The sequence below is a fragment of the Nematolebias whitei genome, chromosome 1 (genome assembly GCF_014905685.2).
Source record: "Nematolebias whitei isolate Nwh7 chromosome 1, NemWhi1, whole genome shotgun sequence".
Classification (NCBI taxonomy): domain Eukaryota; kingdom Metazoa; phylum Chordata; class Actinopteri; order Cyprinodontiformes; family Rivulidae; genus Nematolebias; species Nematolebias whitei.
Genome location: NC_056498.1, coordinates 76,886,632 through 76,905,486, shown reverse-complemented (window position 1 = coordinate 76,905,486; position 18,855 = coordinate 76,886,632). Strand labels below are relative to the sequence as shown.

Genomic DNA, 18,855 nt, shown 5'->3' with positions numbered 1-18,855 from the left:
TTGGACCTGAACACATTAGGAATACATTTTTCAGTCTTTCTCCCTCCTTAGCTGGCATTAATCTGGCCTCCAGTTCTAATATTAAAAATCTTGGTGTTATGTTTGATCAGGACATGTCTTATCCCCCACATTAAAAACGTTACTAGAAATGTCTTCTTCCACCTGCGTAATATCACTAACATTAGAAACATCTTATATAAAAATTATGCAGAAAAACTGGTCCATGCATGTCACATCTAGACTGGACTATTGCAATGGTTTATTATCTGGATGTCCAACTACGTCTTTAAAAAGTCTTCAGTTGATCCAAAATGCTGCTGCCAGAGTCTTAACTGGAGTTAGTAGGAGAGATCATATCTCTCCAGTTTTAGCTTCTCTCCATTGGCTCCCTGTCAAATCCAGAATTGAATTCAAAATCCTACTTCTAACCTACAAAGCTCTCAACAACCTACACTCCATCTTATATTACAGATTTTATTTTTCCATGCTTTCCTAACAGAGCACTTTGCTCTCCGGCTGCAGGTTTACTCACGGTTCCTAGAGTTTCCAACACCAGAATGGGAGGAAGATCATTCAGTTATCAGGCTCCTCTCTTGTGGAACCAACTTCCAATCTCTGTATGTGAGGCTGACACATTATCCAGTTTTAAGGCTGGGCTTAAGACTTTCCTTTTTGATAAATCCTATAGTTAGGGTTGGCTTGGGTTTCCTGAGCTGTCCCTTAGTTATGCTGCTATAGGCTTAGACTGCTGGAGGACAAACTGACCACACCTTTCACTCTGCTACTGTCTTTACTTACTCTGCTCAACCTGTTTTGTATTTGTAATCTTTTTTTCTATCCTTAACATGTTTTTTGTCTTTCAGGTACACCTGGACCTATACCTGGACCTACCATTCTGTGTTCGTCTGTCTCTCCTTCCTGTCCTCTCAAACCAGCAGGTCAAAGCAGATGGCCGCTTGTCCTGAGCCTGGTTCTGCTGGAGGTTTCTTCCTTTTAAAAGGGAGTTTTTTATTTCCACTGTTGCCACTGTGCTTGCTCAGGATGGGAGACTGCAACAAAGCCAAGATTCAACTTGTCTGCTGGATTCCTTAGATAGAGAACTTTACTAATTGGCTTTTCTATGTATGTGAATGTTCCTGTAAAGTGCACTGAGACAACTCTGTTGTGATTTGGTGCTATATAAATAAACTGAATTGAATTGAATTGAGTTTATTGATTCCTATAAATATTTGGGTATCTTGGTCGACTCGTATCTCTTAATCTTTACATGGAAAACCTAGTAAAGAAACTGAAAGTTAAACTGGGTTTCTTTTTCAGAAACAGATCTTGTCTAACTCTGAATGCTAGGAAACACTTTGTAACTGTGAATTTCCTTCCCTCCATTGATTACGGTGACATTATTTATATGAACACTCCTACAAGAACCCTGCAGATGTTGGATGCTGTCTATCATGGTGCACTAAGATTCATAACTGGCTGTGGTTATCGTACCCACCACTGCACCCTGTATTCACTGGTTAACTGGACATCATTAACTTCACGCAGACTCTCTCACTGGTACATTTTCATCTTTAAATCACTTCTTGGTCTGCTGCCTTCATACATCTCCTCCTACATGTCTCTGAGTGAGTGCAACTACAGCGTGCACTCTCAGGACATTATTACCTGCAGTGTTCCCTCAGTGAGGACTGAACTAGGCAAAAGGGCCTTCTCCTACTCCGCTCCTGTTTCCTGGAATATCTTACAAAAAGATTTGAAGCTCTTGACCTTGACCTCGCTAAGTGGCTTTAAGAATCTTTTGGACTCCTGGCAAGGACCAATGCAGACATATTCCTGTTTTTAGTTCTCTACATTCACCTTAGAATCTAGCTGTTTTTTGCTACTTTTTTTGCCATCTTATTTTAATTTGTAAATTTATATACAGTATATATATATATATATATATATATATATATATATATATATATATTTACATATATATGTGTGTGTGGTGGCCCTAGGTATGGCCAAAGATTAGTTTATGGTTAAGTTAACCTTGAGTCTGTTGTTGCACCTGATGGTGGATAAAATCGCTCCCTTCTCTCACCAGGATGCATCCAATTCTATTCCAGAAAAACACTATCTCAAAAACCTACAAAATTCACTAATCAAATCCCTCAGTGACAGGTGACATCGGCATACCGCCTGTTAAAACTGGTCCTTGGGGGTGGACATCCCTTGCCTCACCTTGTCAAAGAACTGCCGCAGAGCTTTGTGGCACTTCCTCTTGTTGCAGACTTCTGCGGTGGAGACACGACTGGTGCACGGGCTGATGTAGGCAGAGCGGTACTTCTTACACGTGTCGTTCAGGTTGCAAGCCTTGGCGGCATTCAGGCAGTTATTCTCTCGAGCCACTGCAGGTTCACCTGAAGACAGAGAAGAACCAGGTGAGAATGTCAGAATAGCTGGGTAAGGCAACACAAAAGTACCAATATATGGAGATTTTTAGGACTGATAATGAACTTGTTCTATCAAAAAGACATAGAAAGACATAAACACCCATATAAGACTTTTATAGATTATTTAAAAGTCATGCCAATGTCAAATGAAGCAGACGGCTATGCGTGCATTACAAGAAAAAATAGGTTACTGTGGTGGTACACAAACTCTAACAAGAAGAAAGAAAGGAGAAAAGATAATAATACAGATATAAGACAAAGACAGGAAAAAAAAAACAGAATTAATTGTAATAATTTCTAAAAAAAAAATCTTTAGATAAAGTACCAAATAATCAGAGTCAGTTAGAGTCAGAGATCCTTTATTGTCGTTCCACCACATGTGGTACATGTGGTGGAACGACATTATGTACACAGGGTCACAGTTACATCCAACAATAAAATGTAAAAGGAAAACAATGATAACATCTAAGATATGAACTAAGAAAAACATCAACAAAAAATACACTAAGCACTAATAGAATAAAAACATGTCGAACAGCAGCACAAACATGAGCATGAGTCTGTGTGAGCAGATGAGCATGCATGAACACATCAACATGAAACAGATCAGCAGCAACATGATGTGATTTTTCACAGTGATTATTCTGGTTAGGGATTCATGAGTCTAACAGTTTCAGGGTAGAAGCTGTTCCTCAGTCTAGTGGTTCTGCACTTAATGCTCCTCAACCTCCTGCCTTAGGGAAGCGGGGCAAAAAGTGTGTGTGCTGGGTGAGTGGGGTCCTTCATGATGCAGGTGACCCTCTTCCTGTATCTGGAGGTGTAAATGTCTGTGATGGTGGGGAGACTGACTCCAACAGTCTTCTGCATAATGCATGCATATTAGGGGTGCAGAAAAAAATTGATTTTCGATGAATCTAGATTCTTAGTCCTGGCGATTCTGAATCGTTTCTAAAGGTTCATAAATTGATTTAAAAATGCATTTAAGTTTTATATTTTTTCCGCTCCTACTCCCCGTTCAGCCGCTGTAGAATTGAGCCGTGTAGGCCACCGTACAGCAAGCTAGTTAGCCAGCTCCGTTTATCTGAATAGAGTCTGCAAGCATGGAGGAGGGAGACAGCGCGATTCAACCCGCTGCTTTGTCTTTAATAGAAATAGAAAAATAACTTCTGAATCGAAAAATCGATTTTGAATCGTATCGTGACACCAAAAATCGGAATCAAATCGGATTGCCAGACACTGAGAGATTTGCACCCCTAATGCAGCATAATATCCCCTAATATCAGCAAAAAACTTTACTGATGTTATTACAAAAATGTTAAATGAACTTGTATAGCACCAGTATCTCAAGATACTCAAAGCTCTTTACAACACAATCTGTACCCTTATTTACCTCCACACACACATTCATACAACACTCTACTACACACACACATTCATACAATCCACCAGTGTTTATACAGGTTAATCCCACTGAACCTCTGGGACTCATGTACAAGAGACCTAATTTTAACAAAGAGTGATTACAACAGTTGACAACAAAGCTAATAATTCAAAGGATGCGTACAAATTGAGATTTTTGTTAACAAGTTAAAATAAAACGGTATTTAAAAGAAAATGTAACAAAAAATCCAGCTAGGTTGTAGAGTGGTGTAGAAAACTTAAAAACAAGAACGTGTGCATTGATTTTTTTTCCAATTCATACAGCACTCTACTACACACACATGCATACACTGATGGGACACACATTGAAGGCAATGAGGGGTTCAGTGTCTTGCCCAGGGACACTTCAACATGTGACTACTAGTGGAATCAAACCCCCAACTCTCCCAACTTCTCTATCCACTCAGCCACTGCAGCAACAACAAAAAGACCAGCCTATATGTTGCATCTTGACTAGAGCTTTTTAATTGAAACTAACATTCCTTGAAAGAATGCACGTTTCTTGCTGCCTTGTGTGCAAAAGTTTTAAACAAAGATACCAAAGTTCATGCTCATTAATCCAGGTATAAATCCAACAATGTTGAGTCAGGTCAGGCTCTGTCAGCTTTGAACAAAGATCTTGTGCAATCTGTTGGTGCTAACAGCATGTCTTGGAATTGACTCTCAGCTACTACCACACCAAATTTGAGCTCAGCATCTGAAAAACTGAGTTTTTGTCATTTTTTGTGATAGATATAGTTGATTAGCTGTGGCAGTCATCTTGAATCAGGTTGATTCCAGAGGTTAATCAGTTGGACACATACATCCAGTTGTTAGGTTTGTGTATCTGTTAGTATCTTATAAACCACTTATAAACATTGCAGCCCGAGAAAACACACAAAATGTGCGCGTGAGTGACACAGCAGCCAAAGTGAATGTTTTCAGCAGACCGAGTCCAGTGGGAAACCTCGCTCAGCCCAAGCTGTGCGCTGCCTCCTCAGCACACGCCAGCGCACATCAGCACGGATGTGAGCCCGAAGCCTGAGCGCGGCACAAAAGCACCGCGCCCCCGTGGCACAAAAGCGCTGCGCCCCCGTGGCAGCCCTCACCTACATGGCTCTGCATGCCCAGGGGCACGTGCGCCTCCCCTCAGCGCACACCAGTTCACATCAGCACGGACGTGAGCCCGCAGACGGAGCGTGGCACACATGACGGCGGTGATTGGCGTCCGTAAATAATGTGACGCAGCAAAAACGTGTGCTCGCTTCCCGAACGTTGCGCGGAGTGGCAGCAAGCGTGCGCTCTAGTAAGATTGATGAACTGTCTTATCAGCAGAGGATACATGCTACAGTTTACAGCTCAAACCCCCTGTTTGGAGGAACTTTAGAGATGTTTCTGTCACCTCCAGAACAGTTCTCGTTCCTTCACGCAGTAGTTCAGGAAATTCTGATAAAAAAAATAATAATTTCCAGGGTTCCAGAAGGAAAGGAAAACACAGGGTTCTACTCTTGTCACTTCCTGGTGCCAAAATGGACCGGAGGGATGAGACCCATCTTAGATTTGTCAATTTTCAACTGTGAGACAACATTCCATTCAAAATGCATCGAGTCGGCTCTGCAGCCGCTATACAAAGCAGGGAGGAGAATTCTGTTTTATCTGGACGATCTGTTGCTGCTGACCCTTTTTCCAGACAGGTGGCAGCAGTGCAACTCATGTGAAACCGGCAGAGTGATAACAGCTGTTTCCGTCATAAAGTTATTAAGGACATGTCGTTTGCTCACACGGTGCGATGCCTCCAGAGGTGGTTTGCTCGTTTGTGTGTGGACCCGGTGAGGCAGAAGAGACAGTTGATTGCTACGCCCCCCTCTGTGAGAATCAACCTGAGACACTGGGAAACCCTCTTGTTCTGTCGGAGGGAGTTTGCGTCAGCAGACCTATGTCACACGTGCCAGTCTTCACAGACGTGTCCCTGTCAGGCTGGGGAGGCACATGCATGTCTCGAGCTGTGGGGGCGCTGTGGCCACCCCACACAGCGGCTCATATAAATGTTTTGGAGTGTTGCACAACAAAATCTGCTCTCCATCAGAGCAGTGTACATCCCTGGTGTTCTGAACAGAAGAGCGGATGAGATGTCCAAGGGCGGTCCACGTCACGGGGACTGGAGCTTCTATCTCGAGCTGATGGCTCAGACGAATGTGAACGTTCCGTGGTTCCCAATTCCACGACGCCTGTTATCAGAGTGCCCGTGGAAACTGCCGTGGAGGGAGGATGCTCTCCTCTAGGCAGGAGGAACGATCAGGAGTTATCCAGAAATAGGCCAGCACCTTTGAGTCTGGCCACTGAGCGGATCCGTTTTAGAGAGGATGGGTCTCTCTCAAGATGTGGTGCGCACGATCCAGGTTTCACGTGCTGCCTCCACCACAGCGCTGTACACATCAAAGTGGACAGCTTTTCAGCGTTGGTGTACGGAGAAAGGTGTAGAGGCCACCTCAAGTCCACTAGGTGGCATACTGTCATTTCTGCAGCAGCTGATGGACAGAAATCTGGCGTTCAACTCAATTAAAACGTATGCTACAGCCATCTCTTCTTGTCACGAAGGTTTCGGGGACAGAACAGCTTTTAATCATCCGCTGATGAAGCGTTTTTTAAAAGGTGTACAGAGGTGCAGGCCTGTATCACGCACACTTTCTCCACAGTGAGACTTAACGCTGGTTCTGCAAGCCCTGATCAAAGCTCCATTTGAGCCACTGAATCAGGTTCCAATTAAAGTCTTGTCTCTTAAAACAGCCCTGCTGTTGCCTTTAACATCTGCTAAGAGGGTGAGTGATTTACCTGCCCTCTCTGTCACTCCGTTATGTCTCAGAATTCAGGCTGATGGCAGCTCAGCTGATCTGAGGCCTAACCCAGCGTTTATGCAATAAAACATCAAAAACTCATTTAAATCAAGAGTGATATCGTTGGAGGGATTTTTGCCTCCTCCCCACAAATCAGATGAAGAATCATCTTTCCATCTTCTCTGCCCTGTGCGTGCGTTGACGTGTTACGTAGCACGCACGGCGGCACTGCGTCAGACTCAACATTTGTTTTGTGCACTTAGAGACGCATCTGCAGGTCGCCCGTTATCCATCCAGCGCCTGTCACATTGGCTGTGTGAGGCCATTTCTGAAGCCCACAGAGCATCAGATTTAGAGCCTTCTGACAATCTGAGGGCGCATTCGACCAGAAGTATCGCATCTTAAACTGATTTGCATAATGGTATAACAATGCAGAATATTTGCACTGCGCCCGCGTGGTCAACACCCTGCTCATTTATTCGCTTTTATTTACGTGATGTGTCGGCTCGTTCCATGACACATTCTGTCCTTAGTGCCTTAACAAAATGAATATTGTTGTTTCATGGAATCTCATTTAAACTCACATCTGACTGCATGCATTACAGTGTGAGATGTTGTTATCAGTCACAGGTTATGACTGTTGTTCTTGTTCTATGGTCCCTAATCAGTTCATGACTGCAGTCATCAATCAGTTTATTTGATTAATATTCAGTTCACTTATTAATCTGTTCATATTGAAGAGCCATGGATCTGCTCTGTTCACGGCATTTTTCAGCTTGTCCTCTTTCCCGTTGAAAACTTTTCCGGGTGTTCAGGCACTCGAAACGCGTAAACTACGCAGTGCGCGTCTGTGCATTGTGCGCGTAATCACTCAATGCGCATTTACGCACATGGAGAGCTGAGTGACAAGATGTTTTTTGGGCAAGCGGACACTTCTTATGGTGTTCGAATGGACCCAGTGAGGCGGAGACTACATCATGCTACGCCCTTAACCCACCAGCAACAGCCTTAAAGGGCAAAGCCTATATGAAATAGAACGTTGGTTACGTACTGTAACCCCAGATTCTATGAGTATAAGCGTTGCCCTTTATGCGTCGGGCCTCACTGGCTCCTAAATGGCAGAAGAAAAAGCTATTTGGGAGCCAATTACCCGCTCTTAATGTAATTTATACGGACCGGGTGGGGCCCACACAACAGGTGGGCGTGGACTAATTTTTTTCAGTGCAATGCTTTGCATGACGGGATAAACCCACCAGCGACAGCCTTAAAGGGCGAAGCCTATACAAAATAGAACCAGCTGATATGTGTGTTGAATATATGTATAATAAGAGACCCTCAGCCCAAGTGTCAGTGTGGTGGTGTTCATCTGAACACACAACTCTACTGATCTGTCAGCTTCAACTAATTAACAGTTGCCTTGACTTATCATTAATTAACATTTTTATTCCCTGCTGATTTTTTCTCTGTAAATGCACGTTTTCTTTTGAGAAAAGTCAAATTAAACAGGTGATGCCTGGTATGATGAACATGTAAATGAGCCCAAAAAAGCAGTAGTTAATGCTGAGCGAGTGAGGCGTTACACTGAGTAAAGAGGAAACACATAGAGGGAAAGAAGAAATGGGAACATGAAAGAGGGTGGTTTGACTTTATGATCCATTGATGTATCCACTGATTACAGGATGAAAATCATTTTTCAGCAGCTTGTTTGTTCATGACTTTTTAAAGACGAAAAGCAAATTAGAGAAAACATGAGGGGAGGCACAGGGATGGACTGGACTAGGGATGTAAGATGTGTAATGCTCGACTTGGGTGTGAGCTACAACTGATGGACTATTGATTTTTACAGTTACTAATGTGCATGCTCAAAGTTAGTGTTCTGCGATGCTTCAGAGTCTAGAGAGGTTCATGCCTACCTCTGGTTTGTTGAATTACTCTTATTCTAAACAGTGTTCATATCAACCTATGTTTTAGCTGTGTTCTGCAGTCACGCCAACACCTGGAAATATTACACTATCTCAACAAAACTACAATTAAAACTAAAAAAAAAAGATTTTTAGGCTCAATCATCCAGGTAGATAACACAAAAAAGGTTAAATCATTTAATCTGGACCAGTCTCTTTAAGGGAGAAATGTTTCGTCTTCCATCCGGAAGACTTCATCAGTCTGTGGCCTGCCAACCAGATCTGTCCCATAAGTAGCCTTCATTGCTGTGTTTCAAGCCAACCTCCTGTTGGAACCTCAGAACAATTAAAACTAATTTACAGCTACATTTTTATATGACAGTCAATAAAAAAAATCAGGTGCAAAGGACCAAAACAACAGAGATTAACACCAACAGGAAAAATCTAGGAACCTGTTTGATATGGTGGTGCCATTTTTTATGTATGCACATTGGTAATTGCAGAAAGGTCAATATGTGCTAGGGCTGATAAGAAGAGTGGCTGCAGTTGTGCTAAATGAAACGTAGCAGGTGTAGAACTGGCTGAAGTAGCAGGAAGTAAGAATTGTTGGACTTTGCATCATATTTTTCTTTTAAAAAATGTAAAAACTTGTGGTGCAACAAGAGCTTGTTCTTACAAATTTACCGTACAACGCTGTGTCACAAACCTGACCATATTCTGTCGACCCATATTCAGATTTGATGCAAAATTACAGAAAACACTGAGGTCTGAGATGTTGGAGATGTCCAACGGTTTGACCAAAGGCAAGTAACTGTTTGGTTTCTTCATCACAAGTCCTCCATGACTCATTAAAAACAAAGTTTAGACAAATATAAGCTGTTGATGGAATAAAGACACCTCAAAAATGCTCCATCAGTAATCACTTTAAGTACCAAACCTACATTGGTGGTTCATGTGGAGAGATAAAAATTGCAATGATAATCATTTAGCCTGTCATGTCCCAAACAGTCTGTTAAACACACAAATGTGGTGAAGATATTTAAAAAAATTCTGCACCACACTTGGTATTTTACGTTGAATATTGGACAAGGTATAATAACAACAACAACAACATTAATAACTAGAGAAATTGCATTTCCTGCAATAATGCAGTGTTTGCTTATGATGAAGAACTTGTGGAAAAACAGCTGAAATTAGCTAATGAATAATGCTGAAATGTAGCTGAAATGGAGGAACAAGCTTAATTTAACAGAAGAAAGCAGAAAGAGCACATATTTGCTGAATTAGGTTTAAATAAGCAGAAATTAAGCTAAAAAAAAGCTGAAATTAGCAAAAAATTGCTGAAAAGTAGCTGAAAATGCAGAAAGAAGCTTAAACTACCAGAAGGAAATGGAAAAAGCTGAAATACAATTCAATTCAATTCAAAAATACTTTATTAATCCCAGAGGGAAATTAAATGTTGTTGTAACTCATCATCCTGGTTTCATTAAAGAGTTGTTCTAGATGCTGATGGCTGTGGGCAGGAAGGATCTCTTGTAGCGCTCTGTCCTACAACGGATTTGAAGAAGCCTCTGACTGAAGACACTGTGTTGTTGTATGACAGTCTGATGAAGAGGATGCTGAGGGTTGTCTATAATGTTCTTCATTTTATGAAGAATCCTTCTTTGAACACTCATCTCCAAAGGTTCTAGAGGAGTCCCCAGAACTGAGCCAGCCTTCTTTATGAGCTTGTTGATCTTTTTTTAAGTCACTTGCTCTGGTGCTGCTACCCCAGCAGATGATGGCAGAAGAGATAGCACTCTCTACAACAGACTTATAGAAGATATGCAGCATCTTGCTGCAAACGTTGAAGGACTTCAGCTTCCTCAAGAAGTACAGTCTGCTCTGTCCCTTCTTGTAGACGGCTTCACTGTTGCATTTCCAGTCCAGTCTATTGTCCAGGTGAACTCCAAGGTATTTAAACTTCTCCACCACCTCCACTTCTTCTCCCATGATGAAAATAGGGTTGGATCTGTTCCTGATTCTGCTGAAATCTACAATCATCTCCTTAGTTTTGTTCACATTCAGGATGAGATGATTGTTTCCACACCATGCCACAAAGCAGTCCACCAGTTCCCTGTACTCAGCTTCTTGTCCATCTCTGATACACCCGACTACTGCAGTCATCAGAATATTTCTGCAGATGACAGGAGTCTGTTTTGTACTGTAAATCTGAGGTGTACAGGGTGAAAAGGAATGGTGAGAGTACAGTCCCCTGTGGTGCTCCTGAAAAACTGACCACCTGGTCAGACACACAACACTTCAGTCTCACAAACTGTGGTCTGTTTGTCAGGTAGTCTTTGATCCAGGTGATTGTTGAGGCCTCCACCTGAGTCTTCTGAAGATTCTGACAAAGCAAATCAGGCTGGATTGTGTTAAATGCACTGGAGAAATCAAAGAACATGACTCACACAGTGCTGTCTGCCTTTTCTAGATGACAGTGTGTTTGCTGAAGCAGGTGTATGATGGCATCTTCAACTCCAAGTCCACGCTGATAAGCAAACCGCAGTGCATCCTGATATGTGCTTGTTTGTCTAGTCAGGTGGGTCAGCAGAAGTCTCTCTAGGACCTTCATGATGTGGGATGTCAGGGCAACAGGTCTATAGTCATTGAGGACTGATGGGTGCGTTTTCTTTGGCACTGGAACAAGACAGGATGTTTTCCACAACACTGGAACCTTCTCCTGGGTCAGGCTAAGGTTGAAGAGGTACTGCAGAACCCCACAGAGCTGCTCTGCACAGACCTTCAGGACTCTGGGACTGACACCATCTGGACCTGCAGCCTTATTCCGGTTCAGTCTCTCCAGCTGCTTCCTCACCTGACTTCTGGAGACGCAGAGGGGGAGACAAAGGAGGTATCAGCATATTCTGATTTAGTTGAAGACCAATATGTAGAAAAAGGGTCCATGACTGAGGTGGTAGATACAATATTTGAGGTGTGACAGGACAGTCTTGGGTCAATGGAGGGTGGTATGTATGTTTGGCTGTGGGCAAGAGAGGAGGATGCTGAGCTTGTTCCTGAACTGAACCTATTGAAGAATGTGTTCAGTTCATTGGCTCTGTCCAGGCTTCCATTCTTCTGATCCTCCTTCTGCTTGAAGCCTGTGATTTGTTTCATCCCTGACCACACCTCTCTGATATTGTTCTGTTGGAGCTTGCTCTCCAGCTTCTTCTTGTACACCTCCTTGCTGTTTCTTATCTTGACTTTTAGTTGCTTCTGTGTACTCCTCAATAATTCCCTGTCTCTCTCCCTGAAGGCTCTTTTTTATGGTTTAGCAGTTCCTTCAGGTCAGTGGTAATCCAGGGTTTGTTATTGGGGAAGCATCTCACTGTTCTGGTGGGGATGGTGTTGTTTACACAGAAGTTTATATAGTCGGTCACACACTCAGTCAGGGCATTGATGTCCTCTCCATGTGGCTGGCACAGTGCATCCCAGTCTGTAGCATCAAAACAACCCCGCAGGGCTTCTTCAGCTTCCGTTGACCACTTTCTCACTGTTCTCTTTATTGCAGGTTGCCTCTGAACAAGGGGTTTATATTTTGAGCAGAGATACACAAGATTGTGATCTGATTTGCCAAGAGGGGGGCTTGCTTTAGCGATGTATGAATCCTTGACATTTCCATAAAACAAGTCCAGCATTTTGTTTTCTCTGGTAGAGCAGCTGACAAACTGTTTGAATGTCGGAAGTGTAGCAGAGAGAGAGAGGCATGATTAAAATCCCCAGATATTGTAACAAACGCACTAGGGTGTTGTGTCTGTAGCTTAGCAACCTCGGAGCTGATGACATCACATGCAGTCTCGGCAACAGCATTGGGTTGAATGTAAGCAGTTGCCAAAATAACACTGGTGAACTCTCTTGGCAAATAATATGGACGACAACTTAGTGCTAACAGTTCAATATCTAGACTGCAGAGATGACACTTCACAGTAACATGTCCAGGATTACACCATCTGTTGTTCACAAGCACTGCCAACCCACCTCCTTTCCTTTTGCCACTCCTCTTTAAATCTCTATCTGCTCGTATGGTCAGAAAGCCTGGCAAGGAAACGCTGGAGTCGGGGATATGATCCTGCAACCATGTCTCAGTGAAACACATAACACTGCATTCCCGATACTCTGGATGGGTCCTTGTTAGGGCTTGAAGTTCATCCAACTTGTTTCCCAGCTATCTCACATTGCCCATCATGATCGATGGAAGAGATGGTTTAAACTGCATTCTTCTCTCTTTCTCCCTCTTCTTTGCTCCTGCTCTGCATCCACAACGCCTCCTTTTCAACTCATTTGGGATTTGAGGCTGTAGTTGAGATATTATTTGAGATTTGGAGATGTTAATCAGCTGCTCCCGGTTGTAAAAAACCTTGTTGTTATGGTTACGCATCATAACAAATGTTCAAAAGCAAATATATTTCTGTAAAAATCCTTCCAGCTGCACAGCATCCGACACCAGAGGAAATAATCATCCAAAAAAAGTGATTTATATCCATAAAAAAGAGGAATTAAAGTTATCAAAAGTAATATCTCAGAATGAAAGTAACAGAGCTACTCCAACATGCAGCCACCTTGAGCGGCGCAATTCTAGAATTATAGCTTGAAAAATAGCTTAAAAAAAAGGTGGAATTAGCTATAAAAGCTCAAATTAACATAAAAACAGCAAAATAGTAGCAGAAAGAGCAGAAAAAGCTGAAAGGATAATAAAGAAGTCATTTAGGCTGAAAGTAGCAAATTACCAACTACAACTTGAAATTATCTGAAAGCAGCTGAAATTACCTAAAAAGGTAGCTGAAAAGGTAGAACAAGCTTAAAATAGAAGAAGAAAGTAAAAAGAACACGTTTGTCCAAGAAGCAAAACTTAGCACAAAAAGGGGGAACTTGTCTGAAAAAAGCTGAAATTAGCACAAAACAGCTGAAAAGTAGCTAAAAAGGCAGAAATAAACTGAAATTACAAGAAGGAAGTGGAAAGAGTGCAAGTGGAATTAGGCTGAAAAAAGTTTAAATGAGTGCAAAAATGTGGAATTAGTTGAAAAAGCTTAAATTAGCATAAAACAGCTACATAGTAGCAAAAATAGTAGAAAAAGTTGAAATTTGGATAAATTATCTGAAAGGACCATAACAAGCTGAAACTGGTAGGAAGAAGTTAGAAGCACAAAAATGTTTTAGTTACAATAAATAATCTGAAAGGAGCACAAAACAGCTGAAAAGAACAGCTGAAAGTAGCTGAAAACCTTTTAAATTTGCACAAGTAATCTGAAAGAAGCTGAACCAGAACAGAATCTGAAAGGAGCAGTAAAAGGTTGTAAACACATCTAAAGAGTTGAAGGATGTAAAATGAGCTCAATTAATTTTCTATGAGGAAAAAAATGAAAAAACCTTCCTGTGGACCCACCACCTGCAGGAAGGGCCATAAAAGTTGGATGCGTGATGCTATGGGCAGTGGCTGAAGGCAGGGATCTTGGCGCTCTTACCCTGGCTTACCAAAGCTAGTTCTTGGGACATGGAACGTGACCTCTCTGGTGGGGAAGAAGCCTGAGCTTGTGCTTGAGGTTGAGAGGTACCGACTAGATATAGTTGGGCTCACCTCAACGCATAGCATGGGCTCTAGAACCAATCTCCTTGAGAGGGGCTGGACCTTATTCCACTCTGGAGTTGCCCATGGTGAGAGGCGTTGAGCTGGTGTGGGTCTACTTGTAGCCCTACGACTTGGTGCCTGTGTGTTGGAGTTTTCCCCGGTAGATGAGAGGGTGGCTTCCCTTCACCTTTGGGTGGGGGGATGGGCTCTGACTGTTGTCTGTGTCTATGCACAGAATGGCAGTTCAGAGTATCCAGCCTTTTTGGAGTCCTTAGCAGGAGTGCTGGAATACGTGCCAGCTGGGGACTCCTTTATTCTGCTGGGGGACTTCAATGCCCACGTGGGTAATGACAGTGTGATCTGGAGGGGCGTGAATGGGAGGAATGGACTCTCTGATCTGAACCCGAGCGATGTTCTGTTGTTGGACTTCTGGGCTAGTCATAGTTTGTTCATCACAAACACCATGTTCGAACATAAGGGTGTCCATAAGTGCACTTGGCACCAGGATGCCCGAGGTCGTAGATCAATGATAGACTTCATAGTTTTGTCATCTGATTTGCGGCCATTTGTTTTGGACACTCCAGTGAAGAGAGGAGCTGAGCTGTGAACTGATCACCACCTGGTAGTAAGTTGGATCAGATGGTGGGGGAAGATGCCAGACAGACCCGGTAGACCCTAACATGTAGTGAGGGTTTGCTGGGAATGCCTGGCAGAAGAACCTGTCAGAGAGATCTTCAGCTCGCACTTCTGGGAGAGCTTTAAATGCATCCCAGCTGAGGTGGGGGACATTGAGTCTGAGTGGGTCATGTTCTGCACCTCACTTGTTGAGACAGCTGCCTTGAGCTGTGGTCGCAAGGTTGCTGGTGCTTCTCGTGGCCATCCACGAATTCGGTGGTGGACACCCCCAAGCTGAAGAAGGAGTCTTATTGGGCCTTGTTGGCCAGTGGAACTTTGGAGGCAGCTGAGGAGTATCGGAGGGCCAAGTGGTCCGCAGCCTTGGCTGTTTCTGAGGCAAAAGCTCGGATGCGGGAGGAATTTGGTGAGGCCTTGGATAACGACTCTCGGTCGGCTCTGAGGGCATTCTGGTAAACCATCAGATGGCTGAGGAGGGGAAAGCAGCACTTTACTAACACTGTATTCAGTGAAAGTGGGCTGCTGTTGACCTCAACTAATTATGTCATCGGGAGGTGGAAGGAATACTTCTTGGACTTTCTCAATCCCACCAGCACATCTTCCATGGAGGAAGCTGAGTCAGGGGACTTTGGGGTTGATCCATCCATAAGTGTGGATGAGGTCGCCGAGGTAGTTAAAAAGCTCTGAGGTGGCAGGGCTCTGGGAGTGGATGAGATTCACCCTGATTTCCTTAAGGCTCTGAATGTTGTGGGGCTGTCTTGGTTGACACGCCTTTGCAACGTCACATGGACATTGGGGGAAGTGCCTCTGGATTGGCAGACTGGGGTGGTTGTTCCCGTCTTCAAAAGGGGGGACCTGAGGGTGTGCTCCAATTATAGGGGCACCACTCTCCTCAGCATCCATGGTAAGATCTATTCAGGGGTACTGGAGAAGTGAGTCCTATCGCTGGTCGAACCTCAGATCCAGGAAGAACAATGTAGATTCTGTCCTGGCCGTGGAACACTGGATCAGCTCTTTACCCACACTAGGGTCCTCGAGGGGTCATGGAAGTTTGCCCATTCTGTCTACATGTGTTTTGTGGATTTGGAGAAGGCATTCGACTGTGTTCCTCGGGGTACACTGTGGGGGGTGCTCTGTGAGTATGGGATTAGGGGCCTGTTGCTAAGGGCTGTTCAGTCCATATACAAGCAGTGCGAGAACTTGGTTTGCATTGCCGGCAGTAAGTCGGACCCCTTCATGGTGAAAGTTGGACTCTGCCAGGGCTGCCTGTTGTCACGATTCTGTTCATAACTTTTATGGACAGAATTTCTCTGTGTAGCCAGCTGGCGGACGGTTTCTGGTTCAGTGGCCTCAGGATACCATTACCATCTCTGCTCTTTGCAGATGATGTGGTCCTGTTGGCGTCATTGTGCCGTGATCTTCAGCTCTCACTGGAGCGGTTCACAGCTGAATGTGAAGTGGCTGGGATAAGAATCAAATCCAAATCTGAGGCCATGGTCCTCAACTGGAAAAGGGTGGATTGCTCTCTCCAGATCGAGGGTGAGGTTCTGCCTCAAGTGGAGGAGTTCAAGTATCTCGGGGTTTAGTTCATGAGTGAGGGAAGAATGGAGCGTGACATTGACAGACAGATTGGTGTAGCATCTGTAGTATTGTGGACTCTGTACTGATCCATTGTAGTGAAGAGAGAGCTGAGCTGTAAGGCAAAACTCTCTGTTTACCGGTCAGTCTACATTCCTACCCTCACCTATGGTTACAAGCTCTGGGTAGTGACCAAAACAATGAAATCACGGATACAGGAGGTTGAAATGAGTTTCCTTTGCAGGGTAGCTGGACTCTCCCTTAGAGATAGGGTGAGAAGTTCGGTTATTCAATTCAATTCAATTCAATTCAAAAATACTTTATTAATCCCAGAGGGAAATTATTTGTTGTTTTAACTCGTTATCCTCATTTCATTAAGATATGTTATAGATACTGATGGCTATAGACAGGAAGGATCTGTTGTAAAGGTCCATCCCACAGTGGATCTTAAGAAACTGGCTGCAGATGCCCTCCGTTCCGTCCACCCAGACTCGGCTGGCCTCTCGGTTCCCCCGGGCTGTAGGACCACCCAAATGCCGGGCAGAACTCCTCCCAGAGCGATGGCCACTCCTCCCAGCAGTCTGCTGAGCTCCTCGTCAATGCCGACAGCCAACTGTAGGTGCCGAGGGATGATCCTGTCATTCCACTGTCATGAGCCGTGTTTCCTGCTAGTTCCAGGATCTCAGTGGTCAGGCACTCGAGCACAGCTGGCAGGTAGATGAGAATGCGTCCACAGAACATCCTTTTAACCCACTTGAGATTTAGGGCTGTAGTTGAGATATTATTTGAGCTTTTGAGATGTTAATCAGCTGCTGTTGGTTGTAGAAAACTGCCTTGTTGCCATGGTTACGCATCATAACAAATGTCCAAAACTAAAAAAGTTTCAGTAAAAATCCTTCCAGCTGCACAGCATCTGATACCATAGAAAACAATCATCCAAAAAAATGTGATTTACATCCAGAAAAAGAGGAATTAAAGTTTCCAAAAGTAAAATCTCAAAATGAAAGTAACAGAGCTGCTCCAACATGCAGCCACCTTGAGCGGCGCAATTCTAGAACAATCTGAATTGAATTATTTGAATAAATAATTATCTGAATTATCTGGGAGAGACTCAGAGTAGAACCACTGCTCCTCCACATTGAGAGGAGCCAGTGAGGTGGTTCGGGCATCTGGCAAGAATGCCCCCTGGATGACTCCCTAGGGAGGTGCTTCGGGCATGTGGGAGGAGACTCCGGGGAAGACCCAGGACACCCTGGAGAGACTATGTCTCTCGGTTGGCCTGCGAAAGCCTTGGAATCCTCCCAGAAGAGCTGGAAGAGGTAGCTGTGGAAAGAGATGTCTGGGCTTCCCTGTTCAAGCCGCTGCCCCCGCGACCCAACTTCGGAACAAGTGGAAGATAATGGATGGATGGATGGAAAAAAATGGCAGAAATTTTTTTTCAAAAAGCTAAAGTTGCACCGATACCAAAGTCATAGCAGGATTGTCCTGAAGAAGCTGTATGTTTTGAGAAATGAATTGTTGAAATAGATTGAAAATTGCGGGACGAGAATTGTGCTGAAAAACGTACGGAAGAAAAATGGATCACAATAGAATGCTTCATAAACATCCACACAATAATAAATGGAGAAAACTATAAATATTACCTTAAAGTTTCCTGGATTCATGCACTCGTGCACTGAAATCAGCTTTCAGTTTTACTCAACACACTCTGTCATCCGAGTCAACACCTGCTCAGTCGTCACTCTGCTGATTTTTAAATCCTAAAAACACACCAGCTGTTCTGTCGGCATCTGAGTCTGTCCAAACTGTTCCACTGGAGCAGGTTCTGACAACATCTGAGGGGAGAAACGGGTCAGGCACAACCAGGCTGTTTTACAACTAGCTATAAAACCATTAGTGGTTGTTGATAGAGTCGAGCTGTTTCACGCTGAAACAAAATATGACAGTCCTAACACCTCTTAACACTTTCCTGATGTTGTCTGGCATCAAGACAAAAATAAACTTCAGTACAGTGAGCTGCAGACTCTTCAGATGTTTAGACTATTATTAAGGCTGCCTCAGTCATTTTAATTATAGATGTTAACTACGGTAATTTATCAGTCAGTGTTTTTAGTGTATTTGATTTTTATGTTTTTTTTTTTTCTTTTTATCAAACATTTCAGGTGAAATAAGTTTTCCTCCACATTACTACTATGCACTGCATAGGTCATACTCTCTGTCTTAGCTATAGTTTTGTTATCCCCGTCATGGAGTATAGAGGAGGGGTAGGAAATACCCTCCATCCAGCTGTCTGTGTTGAGCCTGATAAATTAAAAAGAAAAGTCAGGTACCGACCCATTTTGGTGTGTGGCAGCATCTAAACATGAGAAAGCTCATTATCAAAATTTAGGTTGCCACATCAAAATCTAACATGGCCACCGCCATATATGTGTGTGTGTGTGTGGGGG

General features: G+C 43.5%; 1 protein-coding gene across 1 annotated transcript in view; it reads right to left on the bottom strand.

Annotated features, from left to right (window-relative positions):
- The window catches only part of LOC119413542 (GDNF family receptor alpha-1), a 251,133-nt gene that overhangs the window by 78,304 nt on the left and 153,974 nt on the right, over positions 1 to 18,855 (bottom strand). The window contains exon 5 of the mRNA XM_037680600.1: positions 2,227 to 2,405. Within this exon, the coding sequence (XP_037536528.1) occupies positions 2,227 to 2,405 (179 nt within the window). The remainder of the gene's footprint in view (positions 1 to 2,226; positions 2,406 to 18,855) is intronic.